Below are 20,960 nucleotides of genomic sequence, written 5' to 3'. Positions count from 1 at the left end.
TTTCACACACACACACACACACACACACACACACACACACATGCATCCATGCGTTAAACAGACACACACACACATGCATCCATGCGTTCAACACATACTTTCACACACACACACACACACACACACACACACAACACATACACACATGCATCCATACGTTCAAAACTTTCACACACACACACACACACACACACACATTTGACCTCCATGCCAAATTTCAGCCTCCTAGAGCGAAAAGTGTCATTGCCAAAGGCAGGGGACATTTTTGTGGACCAACTAACCCAGTGGTTCTCAAATGGGGGTCCGTGAAAAGTTGTCAGGAAAATAAAAATAAAACTTTTTTTGTTCCAAAAGTTTCATAGTTCAACGAAAATATGTTATGCTTTAACTCTAAAATGGTTCATGGATTACATTCTAATCTAACAAACCTATCAATTTAAAAGTTAAGCACATTACCGTGGAAACAATTAAGCTACATGTATAGCCCAAAATCAGAATGAGGGGGTCCCCGGTATCTTTTCTATCTTGTAAGGGGTACTTGGCTGAAAAACATTTGAGAACTAACCAACTAAACATCGCGACCTACTGCTTTTTAGCTGCTGGTCGCAGCTAAAAATCATTTGCGGACAATCCCACATCCAGGTCACCACCAAAATCAATTATTCTTGTCCCAAGATCTGTCCACCAAATGACGTGGATATCCATTCATACCTTTACAGTATCCTGCTGTCACATAAACAGCCATGGAATCAGTCTCATAATATGGTAGCCATGTGGCAGCCATGTTTGTAGTCCATACCTCTGCTGGTGATGCTCTCCTGGTTGACCTCACTCAGGTGGGCTACGCTGCCCTGGTTGGAGCCGGCTTCCATACTCTCTCCGTCCATCGAGTTCCAGCCGAACAGAGTCGCCTCCGAGAGGGCAAACTGCTGCATGATGCCTGAGGAGAGGAGGGAGAGCAGCTGTAGTAGTTGAATATGTAGTAGTAGGTAGTAGTAGTAGTCATATTACCTATTGAACATATTGAACCTACATATTGACCTCGAGTGTGATTTTCTTTTGTACAACAGTTCTATAAACAAAGCTATTTATCAAGTAATGGTGATTTGAGACAACAGATTATGGTTTTTGTCTCCACCAACAAAAACAGTTCCCAGGACTCCACTTGCAACTGTTTATATTAGAACACCTGTAAAATGCTGTGATACATGCAGTAAAATATCTGTGCTGTTACTGTATATTGGCACTCATGGAATGTTCCTGTCCAATAAAAATACTCGACTGGATCTAAACTGTTGGATAATTACCTAATAGTGATGTAATTACACAACCTATCCAGTAAGACAATGTAATTCAATTGAATATTTTATCATTGACTAGTTTATTTAACTTTATTTATGTTAAAGATAGTTCCAGCCGAGCAATCTGACATGTCAAAGACTCTTTCAAACCAAGCTGATAATTCCCATAAAACATAGCTAGCCTCTCCCCTCTCTCTGGGTGCGTTCGTAAATCCACTCTGACGCTCTACACTGAAATGAGAGTGCGGAGGTACGGTACATTACGGTGCTGCCAATTTACGAACGGTCCAGTGTGCGCTCTGGGCACTCGGAGTGCTATTTCCGAACGCACCCTCTGTTTTTTAATCTTACACGTTACTCATCTAATTTGGCTTGTCTTACTGCCACTTTCCAAGGTGCTGCTGCACTGCTGTGGCAGCACAGAGGGGGCGCTGCTGTGGCAGCAGAGGGGTGGGGTCTTTTGTAAAGAACAAAGGAAACATTTAAATAAGAAAATCGCCTGCTTTTACCACTGCGGCAGTACTGCAGCAGTACCGCAGCAAAGTGGCCAAACTAATTGACTAACAACTGCATGTATTTACACTTCTTCAGACAGTACTAGTGTAGTACAACAAGTATTTACACTTCTTCAGACAGTACTAGTGTAGTACAACAAGTATTTACACTTCTTCAGACAGTACTAGTGTAGTACAACAAGTATTTACACTTCTTCAGACAGTACTAGTGTAGTACAACAAGTATTAATACACTTCTTCAGACAGTACTAGTGTAGTACAACAAGTATTTACACTTCTTCAGACAGTACTAGTGTAGTACAAATTGTACAAAGTTGATATTATAGGTTCCTACACAGGCCTGGATAGTCTAGAAATGTATGGCAAAATAATTGGGTGTTTTCCAGGTTGTGGAACTGTGTAAGAACCATGATGACACCCGGTGGGGCATGTCCTGATGGTTGTGGTATAAAATCTACCCTACCCAGGTATATGCCCTTACCTGCAGCGAAGCGAGCTTCCTTCTCGCCGTCGCTGAGGTCGCTGTACATGTCATTCTCCAGCCTCCTCTCCTTCTCCCTCTGCAGGTTGGTACGGCCCGCCATCCCCTCTGGCCCCGCGGATGGTTTGCCCCAGCTCTGCCACTCGATCATGTGGGCGACCTTGCCCTGGGCCATGGCAGTGGGCTTGGTCACCTTGTCCTTCATGGAGCGACTCACACCTACAACAGGCACGGTAGGGGAGGACCAGGGGCACACACACAAATGCGGTTCAAACTAAATGTGGTTGATACAGTTGACCACACCTCCATATGAGGCTCAGGAAAGAAGTACGATTTGAGAAAGTGAGAAAATGTCGTCATGTGTGCAATGTTACAGACAAATGTTTAATACGTGAAATGATGACGGCTAGCCTACGGTCATAAATGTACTGATATAGATGCATTCAGATACAGTACACTTATGTTGTGAGTGGGTATGGGTTCAATGAGAAAATAGTCATTCCATTAGTAGTTTATAAATCTGTCTGAATGAATTTTGATCTGCAAATTTCAGTTGAATGTCTGAAAATCACAATGAATTTCGAGTCCCAATCTGCCTGTCAGATACGTCAAAAACAGCCATTTTTGGTGGTGTTTTGATTTTTGCTGATTTAACTGAATGCCCCAAACTCCATAGACTCTCACACACTACTCTTTTACTAGCCTGCTAGCTTGTTGTTAGCACACAGATGCTAGCTCCCGGCATCATGTCAGAAAATACTCAACCTGATGAGGGGATCTACAACCCCTGATTTAAAAAGCAATGTTTTGAATATATTTTAGATTGCCCTCAGTAAAAGTCCTAGCCTGGTAAACCAGACGCTCACGTGAACTCACATTTGATTTCGTTCTTCATTCCCGTCTGGCCTGAAGCCTTCACAACAGTCTTTGCAGTGGGCGGAAGTTGGGCGGGTGTACTTGCCTTGACAGACAACTTCTTCAGCCAATCAGCGTTGGATCCAATCAAACCCAAATCCACTCGGGAGAACGGCAAAAAACATATTTTCTGCCCAGAAACTCTGCTGTTGCATACTCCTGTACTTGTTTAATTGTTGTTATTGAGTCTATTTCTGCAATAACTGCACTGTATGGCTGTTTAAACTAGTCAAACGTTGACATATCCTCCTCCTTGAGGCAAGGAGGCGGCCATTACTGTTTTGCTAACGACATTCCTGATTGGCTGGTTACGATGTCAACTACGAGGCGGGTCGCTGATTGGCTCGTCCGCTTTGCAGCTTCTGCAGAAAGCCCTCCCAGAGTTGAGGCATGGTAGAACTAAATGAAATGTGAGTTCACGTGACCAGCTGGTTTACCAGGCTATAAAAGTCCTAGCCTGGCTCCAGACCTTCGAAGCCACGCCCACTCCACACTCCACGGTGATTGGCTAACGCTGTTGTCAGTCTTGCCTGCGAGGGATCGCTGCCTGCTGGAGCTTATTGTCTGGGCGGGGAGTAACGTTACGGCGGCCGTGGTAAGTGAAGCCCTGCTGCTCGCCCAGCTGCCCAAGGAAATGTCCTGGCTCAGTCTGGCCTAGCGGAGCTGTTGATAGCTAGGGGGAAGTTGATAGATCGATTCATAGCTGGCTTGTTATGTCCAACTCACGTTTTTCATCAATGGCCAAATTCGTTTTGACAATCCGTTGCTTGCTTGATATAATTGTTTTACAACTGCCAAATTGGCAGTGGGAGCCATTGTATAAATGCCCACCCTGGGCCTGCATGCATCATTTGCACTGTAGGATTCTCCACACAGTTGTTCCTGGGAGAGGAGGCACAGCAGGCTTGAGTCAAATGTAAGTTAAAGGGGGACTAAACCCCCACATTTCTGGCTAAACGGCTGCTGCTTGATTAAAAAAAAGGCAGCAGAGTCCAGCCACTAGTTTGTTCCAATGCAAATTGACTGCAGACACTGTTGTCTTATCGTATAATGTCTTCACTATACTCTTTGTCTGCGCTCAGACCGGAAAACAGGAAACAGCTATGCCGCCATGACAGTCTCACTGCATCGATAACATTTTTATTTTAGAGCAACAATATCGTTATAAATATCAACAACTAGCCAACATATATCAACGCTGGTGGGCTTTATGTAAAGAGCGTGACTCAAACTGGTTGACAGTTATCTCAAACTGGTCATTCAGTGTTTTACTGCCATGTAACTGACGTCAGCTAACTAAGGTTAGCTATCAGCTAGCTACTGCCATGGACTCTGATCACATGGGTGGGAAAGGGGGCATTCGTCGTGACTCGTGACGTAACGGTAGATAACATGAGCCATTTTGGAGGCTAAAGTGCGAAAGCGGGTTTGAACCCCTAGAGGGCACTCTCGCTGACCGAAAATTATACAGTGTGTAGAATAGTTTAGTCTCAAACGTGGAGATTTTGCCCAGAATCCTTCAGTAACACACCTCAAAAGCCATACATTGGTTTAAAGCTGAAAAAAAGTGTTTTAGGGTTTAGTTACCCTTGTAATTGTGCTTGTTACATTTCCTGCAATGCTCTCATCCAGTGCTTTATAAGGAGAGAACAGCTTGTCGGGAATCAAACCTGTGACCTTCCAGGTACAAGACCGGCCTCTCTAACTACTAAAAGCCTTTTTTAAATACAACATTTTGATATTTAGCATTTTAGAATGAAAGCCTTCATTAGGGAATGAACTCTGGGATTGGACTTGATTGGTCGGAGCAGGGACAGGCGGTCAGGTCAGGTGGGACGAGCCAACCGTCTGATTGGACAGGGCTGACCGTCTGCTCGTCAGAACTCGTTGAATTGAACAGGACGTTTAGGATGATGGCGAAAACGCTGGCAAGCCCATATTAATAATTATAGCCATTACTCATCTCCTGATAAACAGAGTAAATGAGATTGATTGGACTTCACGTGATGAGACAGAGAGAGGGGGAGGGCCTCTGTTTGGGTGTGAACAGAATGTTGAAAAGGGATCACTGGCTAATCTCCGCCCAATTAAGATGCAAATACAGGATTCAAACCAGAGACATTATTCACTGAGTCAAACGCCTGCAGAGAGGCTCATCGATAAAACATTACATCAAAATCAAACAGGCAGGATTAAACAGAGACGGAGCTTGGGAAATTGCTCCTCCGTCGCAGGAGGGCGAGTTGCAGGCGGAGTTATAAATAGAAACAGTTGTTCCCCCGGGACAATACAGGCCAATCTCATTTGAAAATCAAACACTCCCTGCAGAGTGGAACCGGGAATGGAAAGGATGTGGATGGGGAGGGAGGGTGTTGGTGCCGTGGCTGTTCATAAGAGCAACAGGCTCAGAAAATAACCGTATCAAAACGATATCATAATGATACCAGCAGATTGAACGCATCAGATACAATAGAAAAACACTACTGCACACTTTGAGGCACTGCAAAGCACAAGCAACAAACACATACGGTAACGTTAGCACAACATCAGCCAAGCTGCACACGAGAAGCCCCGCTTCACATCAGCACCACCATCACACCACCACATGACACAGATACACTAGCCAACACGCCTGTCATCACCACCACATGACACAGATACACTAGCCAACACGCCTGTCATCACCACCACATGACACAGATACACTAGCCAACACGCCTGTCATCACCACCACATGACACAGATACACTACCCAACACACCTGTCATCACCACCACATGACACAGATACACTACCCAACACACCTGTCATCACCACCACATGACACAGATACACTAGCCAACACGCCTGTCATCACCACCACATGACACAGATACACTAGCCAACACGCCTGTCATCACCACCACATGACACAGATACACTAGCCAACACGCCTGTCATCACCACCACATGACACAGATACACTACCCAACACACCTGTCATCACCACCACATGACACAGATACACTACCCAACACACCTGTCATCACCACCACATGACACAGATACACTAGCCAACACGCCTGTCATCACCACCACATGACACAGATACACTAGCCAACACACCTGTCATCACCACCACATGACACAGATACACTAGCCAACACGCCTGTCATCACCACCACATGACACAGATACACTACCCAACACACCTGTCATCACCACCACATGACACAGATACACTAGCCAACACGCCTGTCATCACCACCACATGACACAGATACACTACCCAACACACCTGTCATCACCACCACATGACACAGATACACTAGCCAACACGCCTGTCATCACCACCACATGACACAGATACACTACCCAACACGCCTGTCATCACCACCACATGACAGATACACTAGCCAACACGCCTGTCATCACCACCACATGACAGATACACTACCCAACACGCCTGTGGAGATGCTTTGGTAGGGGATTAAAGTAAGTAATCTCACTTACTTTAGTCTCTTTGAAATCAAAGATCTGATTGGATGATCTGATCGACTCAGCGAAATGTGGTTGTCATTGACGTCTGCTGTTGATATCAATGGGAGAGAGGGGAAGTAGGAAGTGAAAAGGGAAAGGGGCGGTGGGGGGGGGGGGGCACCCACAGGGGCGGCCATGTTGGTTCCAAGCTCCTCCTCCTCCTCCTCCTGGGTGAAGTTGTTTGTTCAAGTTGGTATAGCTGGGGTTACATGTTATAAAGTGAAAAGATAATTCCTGTTTTCCCCCCAAGTGTGCCTGATGATTGTTTGGCCTGCGATTGGAAGAAGCAGGTAAAAGTGGAGTTTTAGTGAAACAAATCTTTCTGAGAGGCGGGGCTTCACTGGAGGAAGACATAATCTGATTATAATCTGATTATTATCATAAAAACTCTGCTGGTGCTAATTGTTCTTGTTTAGAGTGATTGTTATTGGGTCTATTTCTGCAATGTGCAGTGTTTACTCTACTAATGTTAACGTTACCGCTTGTTGCTTCGGGAGAGGCCATTACTCTTTTGCCAGCAGAGTCCCTGATTATGTCGTACTGTACAACGCAGTACCTGCTTGGCCCGGGTTACATTGTAATTTCAGGAAATCGCTGTGGGCGGTTGGAAGCCCAGATGATCTGCGGGATGAAAGAGATTGTGAGGTCCTGCCATCAGGATGGTCTTACCAGGCCAGAGTCTGCAGACCTGATGTTGGTTTGCTTTTGTAGTAGTTTGACAACGCTGACGAAGGCTATCGCTGAAATGCGTACGTTGAGTGCTGGCTCCTTCTCTATTGCTTTTGTAGTAGCCATACAAATATCACCAAAATGAAGCTAACTCTAATGCTAAACCAATAGGCAACGTAAGTTTAAAAAGTTAAAGTTGATTTACGGTCATCTTGACCAAAACATCTGGGGCCGGTTGCACCAACTGGTCTTAACTATGCCTGGTCGTAACTCCTACGTCGGTCTTAGTTAAGACCATGGACTTACGCCTGTTGCACCAACACGGCTTACTCTGGTCTTAACTACGCTGGTCATAGCAATGCGCGTTCATGTGAATTGTCGGGGAATGCCCTCTGATTGGCCCACATGTGCCTCGCGCCGTCACCCACTACTGTATGTGCGTCACTACCGGCCCCTGATGTTGCCATTGACGCTACAGTACGACTCCACTCGCACTATATAACCTTCTGAGCATCACCAAAAAAAGAAACCAGGAAGTATCTTTTACCCAGCGGTGAAGCGGAGTTTATCCCCATCTGTGCTCAACGACAACTTGACCCTGGAGCTTTTGCGGAGCGTGTGGAGGCAACATGGGGGCTGTTTTACCATCTAGCAGCACAGACACACACCTGACACACCTGTCAGAGAGGAGCTAGCCAGGGCACCGATCCCGTACGAGTTGGAAGAGTTCCTCTTCAGCCGAGGCAGGATGGAAGTAGTGTCCTCCATGGACAGCTGAGGAGGCGGGGGAGGGAGAAGAGGGAGGGAGACGAAGGTGGAGAGAGTAAGAGGAGCGGAGAATAGAAAGAAAAACAAAAGAGGAAGGAGAGAACGTGTATAAAATGAAGAGAGAAGAAAAATGTGTGAAGGAAGGAGAGGCAGGAGAAATGACAGCGAGAGAGACGAAAGAGAGAAAGCGAGTTAAAAGGTGAAGGTGAAGGGAGCAATATGGTAGAAAATGAGAGAAAGGGAATTGTACAATAACAGAGGGGACAGACAGTTGCTTATTTGAACAGTCTGGAGAACGGTAGGATGGATGTTACAGTTGTGATGTGAGAGCACTTTAGATGGTCAACAGCGTCTGCTGCAAGTATATAAGAGTCAGCAGGTGATGCATCACCAGTAGACAGTGGGGTGTATTGAACAAAGAATACTACTAGAACTTTGTATTATTATGATTATTTATATTATGCTGTAGTTGCTGATCAAATTGCCCATTTACAGTCGGCTACACTCCCTCTGAATATTAGCCACTGTTACTGTGATGGATTGAGAAGAAGTGATAGGAGATAGAACAGTTGATACATGATTGATTTATTCATACTGGAATATTTGGTAAGACTTTAATTGGATAGTCCGCCTATACAGCTCAACAGTCACGTGACATATTTTGCCCCGGAAGTGAGTTTCCCATTCATTTTCTCCATAGACAATTTAGAAAAATCCTTATGTAATGAGTTTTAAGGCTGGAACCAAGCCAACCGTCAGTAATTGTCTTGTGTGAAAAAGGGATGACCAGCAGCAAAATAAAGTGTTGATATGAATGAATGATATTATGAAACACAGAAAAGCAAGCAATTGCAAAGCTATAACCAGCAAATGTTTTTTATTTGTATACATGATAAATGACAGACGATTCATCGACTATTCATCCAATAATTCAATAATGATGTCACTGATGACATCACTGATGATGTCATAGACATTGTGACATGTGTATATATATATATATATATATATATATATATATATATATATATCTGTATGTGTGTATATATATATATATATATATGTAAGGGATAATGTATAGTGAGGCGGTGATTACGGGGGAAATAATGACCGACAGGTGAATGATTGAGCCCGACGCGCAGCGGAGGGCTTAATGATTCACCTGAAGGTCATTATTTCCCAGTAATCACCGGCTCACTATACATTATCCCGCTTAGAACACGGCCTACAACTAAATCATTCAATAATCTGACAAAAAATAATTATTCAAATAGATTTTTTAATAGCGTTTTCAACGACAAAGCGGTTTCATTCGTAATTGGCACACAAGACACCACAGCTGCAACTGGTTGGCCTAATTAGTAGTGTCTGCTGACAAAAGGCTCTTATCAACTGATTAATCCAGGTGTGGCAGAGCAGCGGTCGGTTGTCGAGAAATAATGACCGGTGAATCTTGTTGATTGACCAATCAGAATCGAGTATTCAAGAGAGCCATGTTCTAAATATATATATATATATATATATATATATATATATATATATATATACATACCGGTATATATATATATATATATAGTGATGTCACTCGAGCAACTGGTGCAATCGGGCTGACCCTTTCAGGAAGTGTAAAGAGCACCCCTGCGGATCTGGATATTTTAATTAGGATTATTTACCAATTAATTGACTATTAATTGCCAAATGCGCAATTGCCCAACTGCATGCTCACAACCAGTGATTTCACTCGAGCAGTTGTGATGTCATCAGTGATGCACAGTTGAGCAATTGCTCTTTCACTGTAATATCCACTGCATCCTGCTCTTTCACTGTAGTATCCACTGCAGCCGGCTCTCTCAAACGTCATCAAGCAGAACCCATTAAGCATTTCATGTAGCAACACAAAACTCCATGTCTCACCAATTCCTCGCTTCACCAGGCAGCTTTAAGGCAAAAGTAAAATTTACATTTTCCTAAACAAAATTGGGTTCAGCAGAAAAACACACTTTCTCATGCGGTGTGCTTTTCAGGAAAAGGTGGGACTTGTTCGATGGCTTCAGCTGTGGATAAGATAAGCTTATTACAGCCTGTTATCTGTTTGTACAGTATGAAGCTTGCAGTACAGCCGAGTAGATTAGGAGAGGGCAGAGATACAGGTGGAGAGAGACAACAGAGAGAGAGAGAGATGGGGGTGGGGGGAAGAGAGGGATGGTGGGAGCGAGATATAACAGACAAACAGAGAGAGGCAGGGAGGGGAGGGGGGGGATGCGTGTCGACTTGATCTGCTCAGAGCCCAAACTCAGGTATGAGGAGAAAAAGGAAGAGATTAAACGAAGAGACTTACATTGATTCCTTCCCAGGAAAACTCGGCATGGCCATGCTGAGGGAGGGGGGTGGGTGGATGAAGGTGAAGAAGAGGGAAGAGAGGAGAGAGAGAGCAATTTAAAAGATGGGAAAGGAGAGATTCGAGGCAGTGAAATCTGCTTGAAGCCCCAATCCTGAATTAGTTTTGAATGTTTCAAAATGAGAGATGAGATCTGGAGCAAACAGTCAATTTTAGCTAATTTAATAGGTGCAACAAATAATGACTGACGTTTCGACACTAAACGTGTCTTCCTCAGAGTCAAACAGAGACATGGGAAGGATGACAGGTATAAATACTTCCCCTGCAGGTAAATCAGGACTTCTCATAGGCAGGGCATGGTTACTGCATCATCACTTCCCAGCCAATGAAAAATGTCTATGTATTGTTGGTTGATTCTCTCATTGTATCAGCTATTGTATTTACCTTTTAATCTGACTGGTGCTTTGCACCTGTCCCTGCACTGGATGTATGTCTGTATGTGGTAACTTTTCATTGGCTGGGAAGTAAATTTGCTAAAATTGACTGTTTGCTCCAGATCTCATCTCTCATTTTGAATCATTTTGTCCCTGGTCTGAGAGGCACCAGTCTGCAACGTTCGTCGGCTGAGGCGCGGATTTCCCTTCATGTTAGTTTTGAACGTTATCAGGGTATCTGAAGGTCTTTGATAAAGTCTCAAAATGTATTAGATGAGATCAGATCACATCAGATTAGATCAGATCAGATCAGTGCTTCTCAAACTTTTTTGGCTTTAGTACCCCCTTTTCCCTGATTACTGAATCCAATTACCCCTTTACCAGACTACAACATTTTGCTTAGGAAGCAGCGAAAGAAAACGATAGCATTATGATGCAATGAATGAATAATAAGCCACCCTTTGACAAATATAACAGTAGAACATAAGAAAGCGAGTGAAAGAGTTGTCATTAGTGCCTCCTGAGCAGATTTATCTTATCCTTTCATTTATTTTCATTTTCGGGAAGTTGGGCTAAATAATTCTCCAAATTTAGGCAAAATCTTCATGAGAGAAATACCTGCCATGTTCAAAGGGCTCCCTTCACTTCTCACCTCAAGATATCTGAATGAGAATGAGTTCTAAAGAGTCTCTCTTTACAAATAAGTGAGGCATAAATGCATGCTTATTTGAAACATATTGAAGGGCAGGGTAGAAATGAATATTCGTTGTTGCACTTATACTGTTAACTTTTTTACCATTATTGAATGATGATTTTTGATACTCAGTTGCAATGAAATAGAGTGTGAACTCTTACACCCCTTTTAAGTTCATTAAATGAATGGAAGCATTACTAATGTATTTGAATATGAAAAATATAAATGTTAGTATAATCAACTTTGATGACCAGTATATAATTGTTTTGTTCTTTTCATCAAATGAGTAGCTCTAATTGGATAATTGGGAGTGATGGGGTTACAGTAGGCCTACTGGTGCACGGTCACAATCTGGCCTTCTGGTAGTGAGGATTTTTTTGTGTGTGGCCCTCTCTCATCAAAGTTGCTTAGGTAGAAAGTTGCTCCCTGCTCAAGATAATCCAGAGATCATGTTGTGAGCAGTTTCATCTACTGTACTAGGAACTACTAACTAGATTCATGGTAAGCGACATTGCTGTTATCCAGATGGATAAATAGCACTACATGTAAGAGGAAAAATATGTATTTTTGAATTTGGGGTGAACTGTCCCTTTAAGTCTTAGAGGTCTTACAAATGTTGAGGTTCCCATGGTCCATTGTCATGTAGAATTGATCTGCAGCCGTTTTTATTTTAACGTTATTTTAATTGCAGATTTGCTCTTACAGTAAATTTAATCAAAAATGGCATTACAAAGCTCTTTAAAAGTCATGTATTTAATGAAACAAATGAATGTACATTGTTTAATAGCTTGACTTGTATGCGGAAACTGAGAAATGGCTTTCATCAATGTAAACAAACATGTTACAGCATCAGACAGACTACATGAAGTAATATGTTTAGCTGACACACTGTATCAAAAGCTCAGATTGACGTACCATAAGGTTGAATTACCCGCTGTCTAATGCTAACAGGCATAAAAAAGACGCATGGAAAAACAAGCTGTAGCATCCAAATAAATGGAGATTCTGGGGGCACTTCAGGCCCCCCCCCCCCTTCCCCGAGTTTCAAAGCAGAGAATTTGGCTGATTTGGCTGGGTGGTTAATAAACACATGCTTCTGTTCTGTGCTGTGACAAACTCAGAGGATCTGAGACAGACAACAGGAGATACATTTCAGTCCATAGCAAGAGTAGAAACAGACAGAGATGTGAAGCCACATCTGAATGAATGAAAAATGATTCTGTCATCTGTGAATATTGATGCTGTTTTAGCAGGTTGTGCGTGTGTGGGTGTCCGTACATGTGTGTGCATGTGTGTGTGTGTGCACGCGCGCGCGTGTGTGCGCGTGTATGTGTGTGTGTGTGTGTGTGTGTGTGCATGTGCGTGCATGTGCGCGTGTATGTGTGTGTGTGTGAGCGCACGCGCGTGTGTGTGTGCTAATAGTAGAGGCAGCCCCCGTCATCTCTCGGTCCATCTACACCGCCCAGAATGTTAGGTAACCAATACCGCTCAGCACTGACCCTGTTGCCGGGGGCAACAGCAGATCTGATGGGCGGCCAAACATGGACACTATAAATTTGGCGCATTATCTGCACGCACGCGCACGCACACACACCTACGGACACACACCCACACACACACACACACATACGGACACGCGCACACACACATACACACTCCAGAGGAGTTTAAAGTCGAGCTGAAATGAAACATAACTTTCTTTCCATTTCAGATCACATCCCTGGGTATTCAGTGCACCTAATTAATAATGTATGCACAAATAAAATCACAAAATTAAAATTTCTTTCGTTTTTCAATTTTTTCCCACATCAAAAGTTCATTTTTCAGGATTGCATTCATAACTGTAATCTACAGTATGCTGACGTCATTCAATACTATACAAATTCTACCCCATTTCAACCAATCATATCACAACATGAGCGCTGTCACTCAATCTTCATTGCGAGAAGAAAATTCTGAGCAGGCAAGATGGCTGTCTAGTGCCTACATGTGTAGACTTTTCTAGCCAATAAGTATGTAACATACTAAATAAAACTAACGGTAATGTCCTCTGGTCGTTAGGGGCGCCTGTTCGGAGGGAGGGGAACTGGTTGGAATAGCGTGAACCTCCCACGTGCTATGTCCTACCGGTGAAGCTTTCCCTGTCAGGTGAAAAGAAGCGGCTGGCTAACTGCCCATGTCTCGGAGGAAGCATGGAGCCAGTTTCAGCTCTCCCCAGATCGGCAGAGGGTGCATGGAGCAGCAACCAGGATAAATAAATTAAATTAGCACTAATGGGGGATAAAAATGGGATAAGAAATCGGGGGGGGGGGGGGTTGGAATCCAAGGGACATGTAACTCGCTCGCCAAACTCGCATTCCAGGAATATCGTTATTTACCACGGCTCTTTACCGCAGCTAGTTGACCCTCGAAGCTGGCAGGCATCACTCTTGCCTCGGCCTGGAAACAGTAGTCCGCATGGAGGGAGCCAGCTGCCCGGTTCTATGCAATCCTACTCGCGGCAGTAGGGGCAGAACACGTTGAATCCCACTCCATTTGGGGGCAGAATACGCCATACAAGCGGCAGGATTGGCAAACATCAACTCTGGTCCCCAGAACAGTCCAATCAAATCATCCGCCTCTCTGCACTGTTTCAGTGAAGGCAATGTTTGTTTCCAGTCTGATACATCACAGAGCCTCTCTGAGAGCCGTTTCATGTCATCTTGAAATGCTCTTCTGTCAAAAGGAAGCGTTGCTATTTTAAATTGTCGTCTTTTTCCCCCTCAGGCCCTCTCGTCTCAGTGGTGTGGAAAAACATTCTCCTGTGGCACTTTAAGCCCGTTAGCAATGTTCTGCCGTGTGGAGCTGTAGAGTCATAACTGCACATCAATGTTCTGCTGTGTGAAGCTGTAGAGCCATAACTGCACATCAATGTTCTGCTGTGTGAAGCTGTAGAGCCATAACTGCACATCAATGTTCTGCTGTGTGGAGCTGTAGAGCCATAACTGCACATCAATGTTCTGCTGTGTGAAGCTGTAGAGCCATAACTGCACATCAATGTTCTGCTGTGTGAAGCTGTAGAGTCATAACTGCACATCAATGTTCTGCCGTGTGGAGCTGTAGAGCCATAACTGCACATCAATGTTCTGCTGTGTGAAGCTGTAGAGCCATAACTGCACATCAATGTTCTGCCGTGTGGAGCTGTAGAGCCATAACTGCACATCAATGTTCTGCTGTGTGAAGCTGTAGAGTCATAACTGCACATCAATGTTCTGCTGTGTGGAGCTGTAGAGCCATAACTGCACATCAATGTTCTGCTGTGTGAAGCTGTAGAGTCATAACTGCACATCAATGTTCTGCTGTGTGGAGCTGTAGAGCCATAACTGCACATCAATGTTCTGCCGTGTGGAGCTGTAGAGCCATAACTGCACATCAATGTTCTGCTGTGTGAAGCTGTAGAGCCATAACTGCACATCAATGTTCTGCCGTGTGAAGCTGTAGAGTCATAACTGCACATCAATGTTCTGCCGTGTGGAGCTGTAGAGCCATAACTGCACATCAATGTTCTGCCGTGTGGAGCTGTAGAGCCATAACTGCACATCAATGTTCTGCTGTGTGAAGCTGTAGAGTCATAACTGCACATCAATGTTCTGCCGTGTGGAGCTGTAGAGCCATAACTGCACATCAATGTTCTGCTGTGTGGAGCTGTAGAGTCATAACTGCACATCAATGTTCTGCTGTGTGAAGCTGTAGAGTCATAACTGCACATCAATGTTCTGCTGTGTGAAGCTGTAGAGTCATAACTGCACATCAATGTTCTGCCGTGTGGAGCTGTAGAGCCATAACTGCACATCAATGTTCTGCTGTGTGAAGCTGTAGAGTCATAACTGCACATCAATGTTCTGCTGTGTGAAGCTGTAGAGTCATAACTGCACATCAATGTTCTGCCGTGTGAAGCTGTAGAGTCATAACTGCACAGCAATGTTCTGCCGTGTGGAGCTGTAGAGTCATAACTGCACAGCAATGTTCTGCTGTGTGAAGCTGTAGAGTCATAACTGCACATCAATGTTCTGCCGTGTGGAGCTGTAGAGTCATAACTACACATCAATGTTCTGCTGTGTGAAGCTGTAGAGTCATAACTGCACAGCAATGTTCTGCCGTGTGGAGCTGTAGAGTCATAACTACGAGCGGTGAAACAGAAAAATGCCTTCAAGTTGATGTCAAAAGACATCTCCTGTCCTCCTGACCTGTCCTGACTAAACTGCTGCTGCAGGTGGATCACTCAGTAGCTAAGCTTTAATGCTTTGACCTTTGACCTTTCACATAAGTAGTTGTTACTGTCGTTTGTGTATTGGCATCTCCATTCAAACCACTGCTTCAAAAGTCCTAACATTACTACAGTAGCATGCTGATTAGAGAGGGAGCTCACCAACAAATGCACAACCTTTTCCTAAAGTATTAACACGTTGAGTGCCATGGACGAGATATCTCGGCTTACATAATCCAAGCGTTGAGTGCCATGGACGAGATATCTCGGCTTACATAAACATTTTTTTTTTTTGACGGTGGGACATCGATCAACCCCTTTTACGCCTCCTATAGCAGAATTGGAGGAAGAGAATGTGTATAATCTATTTTACCGACCAGCTAGGTGGCGAGGGTTCCCTCCCGACAGAGAGAAAGTCAACCAAAAGCAGCAGCCTCAGGCGGGTGCTTCCTCCATTCACAAGGAAATGGCTTGCCGATTTTACAGTCATCAGTCACCAGACTCGCAGCTCTCGGCCCGCGCCAGCAGCAGCACACGGGGGATTGCAAATTTGCATAATATATTATAGGTAAAACACACTTTGAAACGCCCGCAGAAAGGCCAGAATCGCACGCATTCCGAAAACCCAGAAACGAACGAGCCTCATTCTCATACTGTAGGCGGGGAGGGAGGCTGCTCATACTCGCTGCCTGCCAGGGAGCGAGGCTGCAGCGAGCACTCGCTTCTGACAAACGCAGGCTGAAAGCCACTAGACACGCCCACGGAGGGAGGAGTTGAAGGAGAGGGCGTTCGGAACATTGTTTGGATGTCTGATCTCTCACTGATGCCAAAAATAAATGGTTAAAGTGACTGTTCTGCCTGTTTGATTGAATTTCACAAAACTGCGATTATCTCAACTTTCACTCTCAGACAGCTGAAACCAACTTAACCATGCTGTACTCAACGGCTAATATCTACATAACTACTAACTCTACAAACTAACTCTTTTAGACAGAGAAAGCACACATTCTATTAGTACTTTTGTGAACTTCGTGTTCACAAACTCCAAGCAGAAAAGAATCCTCGGCTCTTCTAAAATGAGCCACAATCCTCAAGAAACGGCCTGGCACAAGCTACCTAGAGCATTGAAAAAAGGGCTGGCACTCAATGTGTTAAGTGACAAAGTTAAAAAAAGAAGATGATGAAAATCAATCAATCAATCATCATCAATAATGATGACATCAATCAATAAAAAGTGACTAAAATCTTGGGGTGTTCCGGTGGCTCACCTGGGAGAGCGCGTACCACAAAAGGCTTAGTCCTTTGTTTGCTGGCCGACCTGGGTTCGAATCCAAGCCGTGGTCCCTTGCTGCATGTCATCCCACCCCTCTCTGTCCTCCCCCCGCCCGCCCACACCGCCCATCAATAAAGGCAAAATGCCCCAAAAAATAATCTTATCTTTTTTTTTTAATAATCTAGAAGTTCAAGTGAGGTTTCCCTTTGATGCTTTGGTTTTTCTGAGGCGATTCTGAGTCATTAAATCCAAGTTGGAATTTCACATTCACTTGTCCTTCAATAAACTCAACAATAAAATAATTTCGAGGTGACTTTACCCGTGTCCATGCTGACACACGCTGCAACCCTATAGCCAAAACCACTGCACCCATTTTAGATGCATAGTGACAGCCTGCACAGAGTGCCCACACAGGTGTCTGCAGCTTTAAAGGTGCATTGATGGTTCACTCCAGTGTATTTGTTGCTGCTGCTCTGAAGAGACATTGAAGATAAGATATTGAACATCGGGAATCCTTTTCATCATTGTAGAGTATTCCTGCTCTAAAAGCACCTGAGAAAATAACCACTTTGCTGTGGACAAATACAGCCAAGGCCATCTAATAGAATAAAGCAAATAATACAAATACTGATACGGTAGAATAACTTAGGGGAGGGGGATAATTATATTATCGTTTATCATCTTTAAGTGGAATTATATTTAGATGAGCATGCATTGCAAAGCGTGCAGTGTTTCTAGTATTTTTTAATAATGTGACACATCATCTAAAGTGTCATAGTCTAAATTGATGATGACAAGCACATTTTACTTAAAAACTCATAAAATAAGGTTTGGTAGGAATATTTATTATTATTATTTATATCGTTTCTGTTTTGTTTGACATCATCACACCTAACATTACCATTCGGTTCAATGACACGGACATTAATTTGATGATTTAACGCGATTTTGCGTACATCAACCATATTTTTGATATAGTGAAATATCATATCAAGAAATAACCTTCTGATGATCATGATATTGATTTCAATATCTCCCCATCTATAGAATGACTGGTGGAGGATGAACTTACTCTTAAATAGAAAGAATAAGAATAGACAGCATGTACCCTGTGATGTAAACAGTAAGATGGATATCTCTCTGTCTGCATAATAATTCCCACTTTAAGCAGCAGCTAGTATGCACAGGGCAAATGCTACCTTAGATATCTACATGAATTAAAGTGAATTACGGTATGTTAAAAACTCAGCTGCACTGATTAACATTCTCCACCAGGTGGCACGTGGGAGATGTTTAGCAAAGTGAAAGCAGGCAGACCAAATTTGAAGTCCGGAATGAATTCCGCCTTCCCGCCGAGGACGTGGGCTCTCTCCGAGGCGTTGATGTAATACTCATATCAGGGATGTTTATTTTCATGACAAGAGAAGGATGAATAAGAATAACATAAAAGATTATATTATAATAATCATTTTCTAACAAAGCAGAACCTGAAGTGGCATTTAGCACAGGAGTGGCTTTCATTTTCATCTTCAACAATAAGAAGAGAGAAAAAATCCTGACAAAAATGAGCAGAGATCCAGGCAGCCAAGCAGGAATCATCACATTATTACTGTCTGAGACATACTCTGCTGACAATATGGAATTATTATCAATAACATCATTAATTTGAATGAGGTCATGAAAATAGACTGAAAACACAGTTGAACACATTGGTGATTGAACACATTCACATCTGGGGGCTCGGTGTCATTTTGCATTTTTATGCAAAATGACATTGGTGTCAATCATTGATTGACACCAACATTTATATTTTAATATACATTTTAATATAAGTTCTCCCAAACAGGAACTGTCTGTCCACTATGTTATCTACTATCAATATTTGGCAAAATGATGTTCTAAATCACAGCAGCAGGATCTGTTGTTAGTTCACCAACTTGTTCAATGTCAGTTTAAAGTAAAAATCGGAACACTACAAACAGCTGCTGCATGTGGTCCTGGTGAGCCAATTATATTCTGGTTTTAATGGCGGTCAGCTGTGGGTTATTGCTTTAAAGAAGCCGGTATTGGCGACCAGTAGAAGCTGATAGAGCTGATCTCCTCTGACACAAGTCTCTGGGAGAGGACAGTTAGTTTATCTCCTCTGACACACGTCTCTGGGAGAGGACAGTGAGTTTAGAGCTGATCTCCTCTGACACACGTCTCTGGGAGAGGACAGTGAGTTTAGAGCTGATCTCCTCTGACACAAGTCTCTGGGAGAGGACAGTGAGTTTAGAGCTGATCTCCTCTGACACAAGTCTCTGGGAGAGGACAGTGAGTTTAGAGCTGATCTCCTCTGACACACGTCTCTGGGAGAGGACAGTGAGTTTAGACCTGATCTCCTCTGACACACGTCTCTGGGAGAGGACAGTGAGTTTAGAGCTGATCTCCTCTGACACACGTCTCTGGGAGAGGACAGTGAGTTTAGAGCTGATCTCCTCTGACACACGTCTCTGGGAGAGGACAGTGAGTTTAGAGCTGATCTCCTCTGACACACGTCTCTGGGAGAGGACAGTGAGTTTAGAGCTGATCTCCTCTGACACAAGTCTTTGGGAGAGGACAGTGAGTTTAGAGCTGATCTCCTCTGACACACGTCTCTGGGAGAGGACAGTGAGTTTAGAGCTGATCTCCTCTGACACACGTCTCTGGGAGAGGACAGTGAGTTTAGAGCTGATCTCCTCTCACACAAGTCTTTGGGAGAGGACAGTGAGTTTAGAGCTGATCTCCTCTGACACAAGTCTTTGGGAGAGGACAGTGAGTTTAGAGCTGATCTCCTCTGACACACGTCTCTGGGAGAGGACAGTGAGTTTAGAGCTGATCTCCTCTGACACAAGTCTTTGGGAGAGGACAGTGAGTTTAGAGCTGATCTCCTCTGACACAAGTCTTTGGGAGAGGACAGTGAGTTTAGAGCTGATCTCCTCTGACACAAGTCTCTGGGAGAGGACAGTGAGTTTAGAGCTGATCTCCTCTGACACAAGTCTCTGGGAGAGGACAGTGAGTTTAGAGCTGATCTCCTCTGACACAAGTCTTTGGGAGAGGACAGTGAGTTTAGAGCTGATCTCCTCTGACACAAGTCTTTGGGAGAGGACAGTGAGTTTAGAGCTGATCTCCTCTGACACAAGTCTTTGGGAGAGGACAGTGAGTTTAGAGCTGATCTCCTCTGACACAAGTCTCTGGGAGAGGACAGTGAGTTTAGAGCTGATCTCCTCTGACACACGTCTCTGGGAGAGGACAGTGAGTTTAGAGCTGATCTCCTCTGACACACGTCTCTGGGAGAGGACAGTGAGTTTAGAGCTGATCTCCTCTGACACACGTCTCTGGGACAGGACAGTGAGTTTAGAGCTGATCTCCTCTGACACACGTCTCTGGGAGAGGACAGTGAGTTTAGAGCTGATCTCCTCTGACACACGTCTCTGGGAGAGGACAGTGAGTTTAGAGCTGATCTCCTCTGACACACGTCTCTGGGAGAGGACAGTGAGTTTAGAGCTGATCTCCTCTGACACACGTCTCTGGGAGAGGACAGTGAGTTTAGAGCTGATCTCCTCTGACACACGTCTCTGGGAGAGGACAGTGAGTTTAGACCTGATCTCCTCTGACACACGTCTCTGGGAGAGGACAGTGAGTTTAGATGATAGAGCTGATCTCCTCTGACACAAGTCTCTGGGAGGACAGTGAGTTTAGAAAGCCAGTCATCTCAGCATCTGGCCAAGTATCACTGACTCATGACTATTGATTAACGGACTATTGATCAACTCCTGCAGGTCCATT

General features: G+C 44.0%; 1 protein-coding gene across 1 annotated transcript in view; it reads right to left on the bottom strand.

Annotated features, from left to right (window-relative positions):
• Positions 1 to 20,960, bottom strand: part of LOC310784852 (uncharacterized protein) — a gene marked incomplete at both ends in the record, with an annotated part of 47,528 nt that overhangs the window by 8,398 nt on the left and 18,170 nt on the right. Inside the window, 4 exons of the mRNA XM_083645889.1 lie at positions 800 to 940; positions 2,298 to 2,516; positions 8,069 to 8,174; positions 10,507 to 10,542. Of these exons, the coding sequence (XP_083502015.1) occupies positions 800 to 940; positions 2,298 to 2,516; positions 8,069 to 8,174; positions 10,507 to 10,542 (502 nt within the window). The remainder of the gene's footprint in view (positions 1 to 799; positions 941 to 2,297; positions 2,517 to 8,068; positions 8,175 to 10,506; positions 10,543 to 20,960) is intronic.

Source organism: Poromitra crassiceps (assembly GCF_964638095.1).
Source record: "Poromitra crassiceps genome assembly, chromosome: 11".
Classification (NCBI taxonomy): Eukaryota; Metazoa; Chordata; class Actinopteri; order Beryciformes; family Melamphaidae; genus Poromitra; species Poromitra crassiceps.
The sequence above is the reverse complement of the archived record's forward strand: the minus strand, read 5'-3'. Positions and strand labels throughout refer to the sequence as shown.